The sequence below is a fragment of the Otolemur garnettii genome, unplaced genomic scaffold (genome assembly GCF_000181295.1).
Source record: "Otolemur garnettii isolate 467f Iridium unplaced genomic scaffold, OtoGar3 scaffold00019, whole genome shotgun sequence".
Lineage (NCBI taxonomy): Eukaryota > Metazoa > Chordata > Mammalia > Primates > Galagidae > Otolemur > Otolemur garnettii.
The window spans coordinates 1978799-1990673 of record NW_003852414.1 but is presented as its reverse complement, the minus strand read 5'-3'; the positions used below and the strand labels follow the sequence as shown (position 1 = coordinate 1990673).

General features: G+C 42.2%; 1 protein-coding gene across 2 annotated transcripts in view; it reads right to left on the bottom strand.

The window, feature by feature from the left end:
- Nucleotides 1-8207: 8207 nt before the first annotated feature.
- CUL2 (cullin 2) overlaps nt 8208-11875 on the bottom strand; it is a 99752-nt gene continuing 96084 nt past the window's right edge. The window contains exons 19-21 of one of the 2 annotated variants that reach the window (XM_003786713.2): nt 11368-11469; nt 9614-9730; nt 8208-8794 (exon numbers count right to left, since the gene is read on the bottom strand). In XM_003786713.2, the coding sequence (XP_003786761.1) occupies nt 8663-8794; nt 9614-9730; nt 11368-11469 (351 nt within the window). In that variant the 3' untranslated portion in view covers nt 8208-8662. The remainder of the gene's footprint in view (nt 8795-9613; nt 9731-11367; nt 11470-11875) is intronic. The other variant, XM_003786712.2, reaches the window with a different exon arrangement.

Here is an 11875-nt window from a genome sequence, read left to right as displayed (position 1 = left end):
CCAGCCCCAGCCAAACTGCAACCACAACAAAAAAATAGCTGGGCATTGTGGCAGGTGCCTGTAGTCCCAGCTACTCGGGAGGCTGAGGCAAGAGAATTGCCTAAGCCCAAGAGCTGGAGGTTGCTGTGAGCTGTGACGCCAAGGCACTCTACCAAGGGCGACAAAGTAAGCCTCTGTCTCTAAATAAATAAATAAATAAAATAAAAATAGCTGGGCATTGTGGCAGGCACCTGTAGTCCCAGCTACTCGGGAGGCTGAGGCAAGAGGATCACTTGAGCCCGAAAGTTTGAAGTTGCTGTGAGCTATGATACTACAGCACTCTACCAGGGTGACAGAGTCACACACTATCTCAAAAAAAGAAAAAAAGAAGAGTTCAGGTGTGGACATGCTAAGTTAGAGATGTCCATTGGCCCTCGAGGTGTGTAGGTTGTGTTGGCCATTGGGCATATACCTCCAGAATGTGGAAAAGAACCCTGGACTGGGTGTTATTATTTTGCATGTGTTCAGCATGGGGACAGTACTTAAGCCATTGCACTAGGTGAGAGCACGAAAGGGTCCAGGTAGATAGAGCAAAGAGAGACTGAGGACTGACGAGGAACAACCAACAAGGAAGACTGCTTACTAGAAGACTGCTTACTTTCTCCAGCAAATAATTAGAAAATGCAACCGTAATAGACGTGTGTTGTGATGTAACCAGAGCTTTCCTCTCTCTAGTGTGTTTCTCTATGGAGTGTACCTTACTTCATATGCAGATCTGATGCTACGCCCTTACCATTAGCAGATGGCTTTGGATAGTTTGTAATGCAGGCCATGAATCTGCTCTAGGCCTTTCTCATTTTTTCCTGATACATGTGGGATGGACACTGTATTTACAGTAAAATGTACCAGAGCGGAAGAAAAGACTGTATCCAACAAACAGTGGAGTTTATAGGCCAACACTGGATTGAATGTGAGACTTTTTCTTTTTTTGAGACAGAGTCTCACTATGTTGCCCTAGGTAGAGTGCCGTGATGTCACAGCTCAGGGCAATCTCCAGCTCTTGGGCTTAAGTGATTCTTTTGCCTCAGCCTCCCAAGTAAGGGGACCACAGGCACCCGCCACAATGCCCAGTTATTTTTTTTTTTATTTGTTGTTGTTGTAATCATGGTTTAGCAGACCCAGGCCGGGTTTGAACCCGCCAGCCCAGGCGTATGTGGCCGGCACCCTAATCACTGAGCTATGGGCGCTGAGCCATGAATGTGAGATTTAAGAACAATCTTCTCTCTCTACGATGCTAACCAATCATACCTGCGGGTAGACATTTGGCTTTTTGTTCCTATATGTACTCTTCACATGGTAAATGTGATTCTTGGAGAACTATGTTTTTCTGTTATTTTTTTTGAGACAGAGTCTCACCTAGTCACCCTCAGTAGAGTGCCAGGGCATCATATCTCACTTGCAACCTCCAACTCTTGGGTGCAAGTGATTCTCTTGCCTCAGGCCTCCTGAGCAGCTGGGACTATAGGCGCCCGCCAAAATGCCCGGCTATTTTTTTATTTAGAGACGAGGTCTTGCTCTGGCTCAGGCTGGTTTCGAACCTGTGAGCTTGGGTGATCTACCGGCCTTGGCCTCCCAGAGTGCTGGGATTACAGGCATGAGCTATGCTCCCGGCCAACTATTGTTTTCTTAAGTCTTTCTTGGGGAAACTCAGAAAATTTCGTGCTGAGTTGGCTTTTATGCCAAAGTATAATCTCCTAATTAAAATATAAAATATTTAAAATATAAGAACCACTAAAAAAATTTAAGCACCCACTTTAAAAACTTATAAAGAAAACTCTGTTAGTTTCCTAGGACTGCCACAACAAAGTGCCACAAGTTTGGAAGCTTAAAACGACAGAGCTTTATTCCCTCCCAGTTCTGGAGGATGGAAGGCGTCAGCAAGGCTGTGTTCCCCTCTGTTGCCTCTTTCTACCTCCTGGAAACTGCTGGCAGTCCCCCGACCTCCCTGGCTTGAAACTATCTCCCTCCAACTTCTGCCTTGTCTTCACGCAGTCTTCTCTGTGTGTCTGTGTCCAAATTTCCCTTTTCTTAGGTCACCAGACATTATATGAGAGCCCATCCTAATCCAGGCCGACTTCATTTTAATTATATCTGCAAAGATCCTGCGTCCAAATAAGGTCACAATCACAAGGTCTGGATGAAGATGAATTTGGGGGGGGGGGGGGACACCATCCAACCCAGTACAGGAACTAAGAGTGAACTATCATCCATATGTAATTAAATATAGGTGTGATGGTTAATTTTATGTGTTAGTTTAACGGGGGCCCAGGATGCTCAGCTGTCCGGTTAAACACTATTTCTGAGTATATCTACCAAGGTGTTTCTGGAAGAGAGTGGCTGCTTGAATCAGCAGACTGAGGAAAGCAGCAATGTGAGTGGGCATAATCCAAACCTTTGAAGACCCACATAGAATAAAAACGTGGAGAAAGGTTCAATTCTTTTTCTTGTTCTGATTGCTTGAACTGAGACTCTGGTCGTCTCTTGCCCTCGGAATGGAACTTATGCCCTTGGCTGTCCTGGTTCAGAGGCCTTCGGACTCAGCTTCCCTGGGTCTCCAGCTTTCATATTATGGGACTGCTCAGCTTCCATAATTGGATGGGCCAATTCCCTATAATCTATATAAATAGCAGAAATTCCCATTGATTCTGCTTCTCTGGAATACTCTGACTAATGCAGATTTTGGTACTGAGAGTGGCTCTAGATGAACCGAATTTTTTTTTCTTCTCTTTTTTGAGACAGAGCCTCAAGCTGTCCCCGTGGGTAGAGTGCTGTGGCATTACAGCTCACCTCCAACTCCTGGGCTCAAGCAAGTCTCCTGCCTCAGCCTCCCAAGTAGCTGGGACCACAGGCACCTGCCACAACACTCAGCTATTTTTTTGGTTGCAGCCATCATTGTTGTTTGGTGGGCTCGGGCTGGATTCTTCCAAAGAAAAATATCGATCTGGCCAGTCTAAAAATAGCAGCCTGCCACTCCCTCCCAAGTCTGCAAACTTCAACACAGCCTGCAATTCGTCTATGACTGTAACTATAAATACCGAGCCACTCACAGTGGAGAGAAAGAGAACGATAATGAACATTTTAAAACCTTTTCTTATTCAAATTCTTTCCTGCAAGTTGGTTCCCAAAGTTCCCTTCATGGAGAGATGGGTAGATGACGTCTTTAAACTTGCCAGAGGAACGCACAACGCGCTAAGAGCAGTGCCTAATGCTAGTATGAGAAATAACTTCAGGCGGATTTGCTTCGGGCTCCATCACTCTACCTCTGTGAATGTGGCCTCACCTCCAAGTGGGCTGACAAGACGACTCAGTGAAATACAGGAAGCGCAATCCCAGAATGTCTCTAAGTGACTAATAAAAAAATCTTCCTATGATGAACTGCATTCGTGGGGTACGGCATGTTACTCTGTAGTCATATTTAACTGAATGTCGGGCTAAACTAAGCTAATTCACGGGCTAAAGAGTCAGAGGAATGAGGGCAGATCAAAATGCCTCCACAGACTGGTTTCTGAGATTCAAGACGGAACAGCTACACGAGAGCCGCAGACCTTTACAACCGCCTGCTGCACTTCTCGGTCTCAAAGGCACATCAAGGGCCAGGTTTCTAAAAGCAAGCTTGTCAGCTTCCTTCTCCATGCCAGTCTTGTTCCAAGATTCCCCTAACACTCTGAACGATATTAGTCATGAAAGCCAAAAATCTAGGTGTCATCCTGATCCCCTTCCCACTCACCCACCAGTCCCAACCCATAAAGTCATGTCAAGTCTGTCTACTTTATCCCTCAGGCCACCGCCATTACCACCCCAGCACCCTACCCTCACGCCCGGGTCTCCTAATTTCACATTATCCATTCTGCATAGTAATACTGTAGGTTATCCATTTTCTGCTAGAGTCTACAAATGCAGAATAGTTCACAAACACCAAACCCAAAAATATATAAATATGTACACTATGAAGCATAATAAAAAATGGTTATTCACAGGGAGGATGGGTGGAGGGGAGGGTGATTGGTGGGACCACGCCTATGGTCCATCTTACAGGGGTACATGTGAATCTTTCTAAATGTAGAATATAAATGTCTTAACACAATAACTAAGAAAATGCCATGAAAGCTATGTTAACCAGTTTGGTGAAAATATTTCAAATGGTATATAAAGCCAGCACACTGCACCCCATGATTGCATTAATATACACAGCTATGATTTAATAATAATAATAAAAAAGAACACCTAGTTAAATCTGGAGAAAAAAAAAAAGACGATTTTTCACGCACGGAACACCCAGGAAAACAATACCATCATTTAAAAATGCAAATATAACCAAATCAGTCCCCTATTTAAAATGCACCTAAGTCAGCCACACCAGTCTTTCCATTCCTGGGTTCTGGTAGTTCTAGAATGTGCTCACTTTCAGCCTCCACCCTTTTAACCTCCCTATGACATCCCCCTTGAAGCACTCACCACGTTTGGAATGACATGACTGATGATTGCAGGACTGAAAGCTCCACCCGCAGTATCTTTTTTGTTCATCATTGCTGCTCTTGGACTCAGAGTACAGGAAACAGTTGCTAGCGGATGAAAGGAAAAGGAATCGCCTGGGTTGTGGATGGGGCCAGAGGAAAGGAAAAACACTCTGAGGACTTTCTAGGGAGAGCAGCACTGCTTATGGAAATTATCATTTCTCCCCATCAGCGAGGGCTCCCTTTAATGAATCCTGGCCTATGGGGTTGCATATCTCATACAGGGATTGCCTCATTTAATTGCTTTGGCCTTTGATATGCTTCATGAACACAGTTAATTGTCCACCACTGGGTCTCTCTCCATAATTTACACTCACTTAGCTCCAGCCCGTGTGCAACAGCCCTTAGGACTAGTGTTTTTAAAGTTCACATCTTTCGTTTCGACCTTGCTAATCCACAGATTTGTTGTTGGAACCAAAATGAAGAGCTGGATAATTATGCTTTACTATTGCATGGCTCAAAAAAAATGTTAACTGGCTAGGCACAATGGCTCACACCTGTAATCCCGGCAATTTGGGAAGCTTCAGCGCAGGAGTGTGTTGTTACGGTAAACTGGGATCCTGCCACTTCACTACAGCCTGGGCAACAGAACACGACCCCGCCTCTATAAAAAGGGAGAAAAGTTTGTTTTTGAGACAGAGTTTTCCTTTGACACCCTCAGTAAAGTGCTCTTGGGCTTAAGTGATCCTCTTGCCTCAGCCTCTCAAGTAGCTGGAATTACAGGTGCCTACCACAATGCCTGGCTATTTTTCAGAGACGAGGTCTTGATCTTGCTAACGCTGGTCCTGAACTGAGGTCAAGAGATCCATCCACCTCGGCCTCCCAGAGTGCTAGGATTACAGGCATGAGCCACAGGACAAAAAAGTATTAACCGATAACTTTTAAGTATATCTATATTGAGAAATAAATGTTCTATAGCTGTACATGTGAATGCAAAATATTAAATTCGTGAGTACTCTTTGCTACAAATCAGCTTAGACCCAAGACAAAGAAATCCCTTAACCATGCATATCATCTTCACTAAGTATTTTAAGAAATTAAAATATAAAGTGTTTATAACGCATTATTTAACTAGAAACAAATTAATTTTTTTTTTGAGACAGGGTCACTATGTTTGCTCTCAGTAGAGTGCTGTGGTGTCACAGCTCACAGCAACCTCAAACTCTTGGGTTTAAGAGCTTCTCTTGCCTCAGCCTCCCAAGTAGCTGGGACTACAGGTGCCTGTCACAACACCCAGCTATTTTTTTGTTGCAGTTGTTGTCATTTAGCTGACCTGGGTTGGGTTCAAACCCACCAGCCTGGGCGTATGTGACCGGTGCCCTAACCACTGAGCTATGGGCGCCACCAGGTCCACAGTTTTGTCTGGGATTTAAACTTAGATTCTGCAATTTTTGACAATGACTCCTGGAAAAGTCTCCTGATTTGGTTTCTTCATCTATGAAAGTGAAAAACACGGCTTAAATCTCTATCCTTCAGATAAATCTAAAAGGATTATCTGACGATTAAACAAAATACTATAGACAGAAGCACCTGTCAGAATTTGCATTCAATAAAAGTTTAAAAAAGGAACAGAAATGCAAAAGCATTGTAGCATATATAGGTTATAAAGTCCCGTAAAAAGTTATAAAGAAAATAAAAACAACCCCCACAGTGTCTGTTATTTATATTAAAATTGCCATGAAATACTAGATTAAACTCTAAAATAGATCTATACCTTCAGTAGCAATTAAAATATTTGGTTTCAAAGGGAAAGGATAGAATATTGATAAGGGGGCAATGCCCATAGCACAGTGGTAATGGCGCCAGCCACAGACACTGAGACTGGCAGGTTTGAACCCGGCACAGCCCAGCTAAGACAATGACAGCTGCAACAACAACAACAAAAAAATAGCTGGGTGTTGTGGTGGGCGCCTAGTCCCAGCTACTTGGGAGGCTGAGGCAAGAGAATTGCCTAAGCCCAGGAGTTGGAGGATGCTGAAAAAAAAGAATATTGACAAGGGCTTCTATTTGTCTGGCTATAAAATACTACACTGACTCGTGTTAATTGACTTAGTATTATTACTTTTTTAAAAACTTTTCAGAGTTTTGCTTACATAATCGTTGTTTTCTGTGAAAATCCTCTTGCCCTCTTTTGGGAGCTCTTACCCGTCTGCCCGCAAGCACTAGGTCTTCACAGCAGGGCCTACCAGGTTGGTGGTCCCAGCTGTGTGCTAAGGCTTCTGCAGGGAGGATTTAAATCACCTGAGCGGACCTGAGGAGCCCGCACCCTTCTTTCATCCTCCTCTGGGCCCCGCGCGTGCTAACCTGAGTTCTACACGCTGCTCCCTTTCCGGATGGCGCCTCAGGTGTGTGTATGTGGCGTCTTTTCTCCCTCATGCACAAGCAGGTCTGTAATATGTTTCCTTTCAGGTAAAATGGGGGAAGGATGAGAAGAAAACCGTTGCCAGCCATTTCTGCAGATCTCAGCACAAGTATGTTGTCCATTTTTCAATACAATATATTTTCTTGATGATGAGACACCAGGATGAGACTTAACATTTATCAATAGTTAAGAAAAAAAGGAATCAATTTGGAAAACTTTATCAACAAGTTTTCAAAACAAGGGTTGGTTTTTTTTGACAGTGAATGTACAATATTATATGGTTTGCCATTATGTCCTCTCTAGGAAGAAAAATAGAATGAGAAATACAGTATAAGGCATTATAAGTTCAATAGATTTTTAAAACACTGAAGAGATACGAGTTAGAAAAAGTGCCATTGAATAAACCAGTTGTAAAAGCCATTTTCCAACAAGAGAGATTTAAATATGAACCACGTATTGGATGATTCTGATAATTACTGTTTGTTAAAAGTAGTATTAGCATTGTGGGTTTTTTTAAAGGCCTTATCAGTTCAGGATACGAACTAAAGTATTATTAAGTGAAATGATTGGGATGGGATATGCTTTAAAATATCTCAGCTTAAAAAAATTGTGTTTTGTTACAGGGATGATAGATGACAACTGTGACAACAGATCACAGTGTTCTAATGCTGCTGTTGATATACATAGGATAAATAAAATGATGGAATTTTAAGTCTCTGTGTAAATGGCACCTGGTGTAATGTACGACATAAACACTTCTTTTTAAAGGTTTTTAGGTGATGCGCTGCTAAGCACACCTGTGACTTATCAGAGTGACTCTAGTATCTAAACTGCTAAAGGAGCAGTAAGGATGACAGGCACAGAGAGAGGGAAGCCCGTGTAGGTGCCACGGGCTCTACTACAGCTCAGGGCAGGCAACCGAGCTGGGGCATTACTCTGTGTTAGAACTAATGTATGAAGTAAGACAACTTTTGAATGAAAAGCTCTTTCTGTGCAGACCTGAGGTCACCACACATCCTACTTTGTTTCTGTGGCGTATGGAGCACATGAACAGAAACTGTTGGGGGAATTACATGCCCATCCACTGTAGTTCTAATCCGCGACATATAAAACATTCTTTATGCTGATTTCTGGGCATTCAAGAGCAATAACCTAGACATTTTTCATGGAGGGCTTAAACAGGAGGACAAATGGATGGAACCATTCAGATAGAATCACAACTAAAACTGCATTTGCTGCTTTGAGTCTAGTAATTTTGTGGCCAACCTGATTCTCCATCCACATAAAGAAAGGCATACTATTTCTTTATTTTTTTTATTTGACAAGCAGCAATATCATGTTTGTCATTTTGATGTAGATACAATTATTAGGTTATCTGTCATATTACAATATTTAAGATTTTTTATTTTATGTCCTTTAAGATACATTAAAAAAAAAAAAAAACACATCAACTGCAAACGTGAAGAGGGATAAAAGCATGGTACCCAACCAAATTTCCACATTTCAGCAATACTTCACTCACTCTTTTAATAAAGTTTTAAGAAATGTCACAATGACATGAGCTTGAAGTATCTCTAGGCATTTTCTTTGACGCTCATGACGTGGCACTGGTGATGTTGTAAACAGCAGAAAAACAGGGGCTGCCGAATGACCAAATTAGGGAGGCACAGGCCTGCTTCTTCCCACAGGAACACCCCAAATGGTGATGGCGATGACCGTCTCACACTCACACCGGAGGAGAGTGACATCACGCGACGTAGCTGTACTCATCTGCCGAGGCTTGGCTGCGTTCGATGTACTGTTTGTCTATCAGAACTTCAATACACTTCTTAATCATGCTGATACTGGGATTAAACCTAGCTCTTGACTGGCTAATCACCTGTGTAAGAGAGACACAGAAGTCAAACTACTGCTCTAAATGATTACTGTTGGCCGAGGGCAGTGGCTCACGCTCGTGACCCTAGCACTTTGGGAGGCCGAGGGAGGAGGAGTGAGTGAGGGCAGGAGTCTTAAGACCTGTTGAGCAACAGCAAGACCCTATCTCAACAAAAAGTAAAAAAATTGGCTGGGCATGGTAGTCCTAGCAATGTGGGAGGCTGCAGCAAGAGGACTGCCTGAGCCCAGAAATTTGAGGTTGCTGTAAGCTATGATGATGCCATTGCCCTGGAGCCTCGACAACAGAGGAAGGCCCTGTCTCAAAAAGAAAATGACTTTTAACCAATCAGTTAAAAAGCACTGCAAATTTACTGAGCTTTTAATAGACCTAATGCAATAAGAAGAGATCTATGTTTATACTGTGAAGGGATTAAAATGTAGAACACAGGTATTTCTTTCCCATTGGACTGAGAATTCCCCAAAGGGCCTGCCAGTCCTGAGCTGCTGTGCACAGCACCCCAGCAACCAGTCCAGCATGCCACCAGGGGGAGCCACTAAAACATGGATGGGATAAATGAATATTTGATGTGATCAATTTCCTTTAGTAACTGAAGACTCAGTTGCTAAATCGGCAGGTTTTACCTAAATTCAAGTCACAGTAAATCTGATTTTAATACCGAAATTCTAAGTGAGTACTGTTGTTCTGAAGTAACAAAACATTTCTTTATGCTATTTGGGGAGCATATTATTTCTATGTCACAAAGACTCCATCCACACACTGATAAATCCTTCTGAGAAGTCTTCGGGACGCTCTCTCTTTTACCTCTTGAATAAGAGCATTGTGCCGAAGCACTTTCCGTGCTTTCATGATACGAACTATAGCAGCTTGGAGATACATTTTCCGGTCCTCATCAACCGCACTTCTAGTCTGCTCCATTTCCTGTTTTACCAAAGAGAAATGAGCAAACAAGACATGAAGTCACTGAAAGTTTAAAATTCATTTCATCAGCAAGTTCAAATAAATTTCCAATCAATATTGAGCATTAAACACTACAGTTATGCTGTGCCCCAATATCACACTGGGACGGTCAAAACAACATCTACATCATTTCTAGGGCTGAAGTTGGAAGGGTGTTGGAAAAAAATGTACACTACTGTAAGCTGTACAAAGGACTTAAATGACACAGAGCAATAATTTAAGACAGCTGTCTCATCAGTGGTTACAGAATCTACATCATGATGCCTCAGAGCGAGCCGCAGGCACCAAGCGCAGTGCTGGATCCGGCTTTAAGGTGAAGAGTTGCCAAGGGTTTTACTGGGCTCAAGTAGAGAAGCCAGGTGGGAAGGAGCTGGAGAGGGCCTATCTCCGCAGAGCCCAGGGAAAACCCAGACGTGGGGAATAGAAGCAGGCCAGGCCACATTAGAGGGCACTCTCATAACAGTTTTTAAAAGATAAAAATTCAATCAATATATAATCAATTATTATTTATTAGCTGAAAAGAAAAAGGAATCTTGAACATCTTAAGGTTTAAAGTTGTCTGTAATCCTAGCACTCTAGGGGGCCAAAATGGGTGGATTGCTTGAGCTTAGGGAGTTTGAGACCAGCCTGAACAAGAGTGAGACCCTGTCTCTACTTAAAAATAGAAAAACTATGGGCGGTGCCTGTGGCTCAGTGAGTAGGGCACCAGCCCCGTATACTGAGGGTGACGGGTTCGAACCCCAGCCCTGGCCAAAACTGCAACAAAAAAATAGCTGGGTGTTGTGGTGAGCACCTATAGTCTCAGCTACTCAGGAGGCTGAGGCAAGAGAATCGCCTAAGCCCAAGAGCAACCTCACAGGAGGTTGCTGTGAGCTGTGATGCTACGGAGGACTACAAAGTGAGACTCTGTTTCTAAAAAAAATAGAAATACTAGCCGAGCATTGTGGTGGGCACCTGTAGCCCCACCAACTTGGGAAGCTGAAGAAAAGGAGTGCTGGAGCCCATGAGTTGGAGGTTGCTGTGAGCTATGCTGTAGCACTACACTGAGGGTGACAAAGTGAGACTCTGTCTCAAAAAAAAAAAAAATCAAGAACAGAGGCCCCACGCTCACACTGGCCCACCAGGGAGTCTAGACCCCATTCCAGACCCAAGAGTCCGCTTTTAATAATCTACCTTTTAGTAAGATCCTCAGGTAACTCATCTGCCCATCAGTGATAATTTGAAAAGAATTTTCTATATGACCACTTTTCTTTGAGAGAACTGAGGTATAAAACTTCCTTTTGTTTTATAAATGAGAAATACGGAAGACTATAAATTACATCTCAAAGTAACGTGAAGCAAAAGCTACACGTTTTTAATGGTTGAAGAGCACATACAATTAAACTATAACACCTTTTTCCTTAGCTGCCCTCTACTCTTTTAAAATCTAAAATACCCACAGATTTTTGTTTCATTAAGGCTTACAAGTGCAAAAGATAAACCAGAAAAGATATATATTATTTACTTTGGCATGCAAAGTTTTGCATGATCTCAATGTAAATTACATTTATAAAGTCCAATGCTTAAAAATTCCCCAATATGGCATTAAAGGCATTTACCTGTGGAGTGTCTTTCTGCATAGATGTGGTGATTTTAAATTTTGTTCTTTTACTGCTAAAGTTCATATTTAATGAAAATGAAGATTCTGCATCGATGTCTTCCTACATTTAAAAAAAATTTATAAAAAAAATCATTAAATAAGAGTGACTACAAGTAATAAGCCATGAAATAAGTTATGACCAAGAGGAAAAGACTGAACACTAGTAATTTTTACATTATAAAGAGTATTGAATTTAAGAGAAAAATAACTGCCTTTTGTCAAACAAGCAAAAACCGATTATTTTCTAATTTTGCATAAATCTGCCATGATCTCCATCAGTTCATATTTAGGAATAAGCTATTTTCTGGTCCAACTCGTATATATATAAAACCTTTTGATCAACGAGAGGCAAGCTCAATTGCTTAAACAGAATTTGACATTTTACTTCTTATGAAATACCCAAGACTCAAACTTTTCTCACTCTGCTTTGAAAAACCAAACAACTAGGGCCGGAAGCGGTGGCTGAC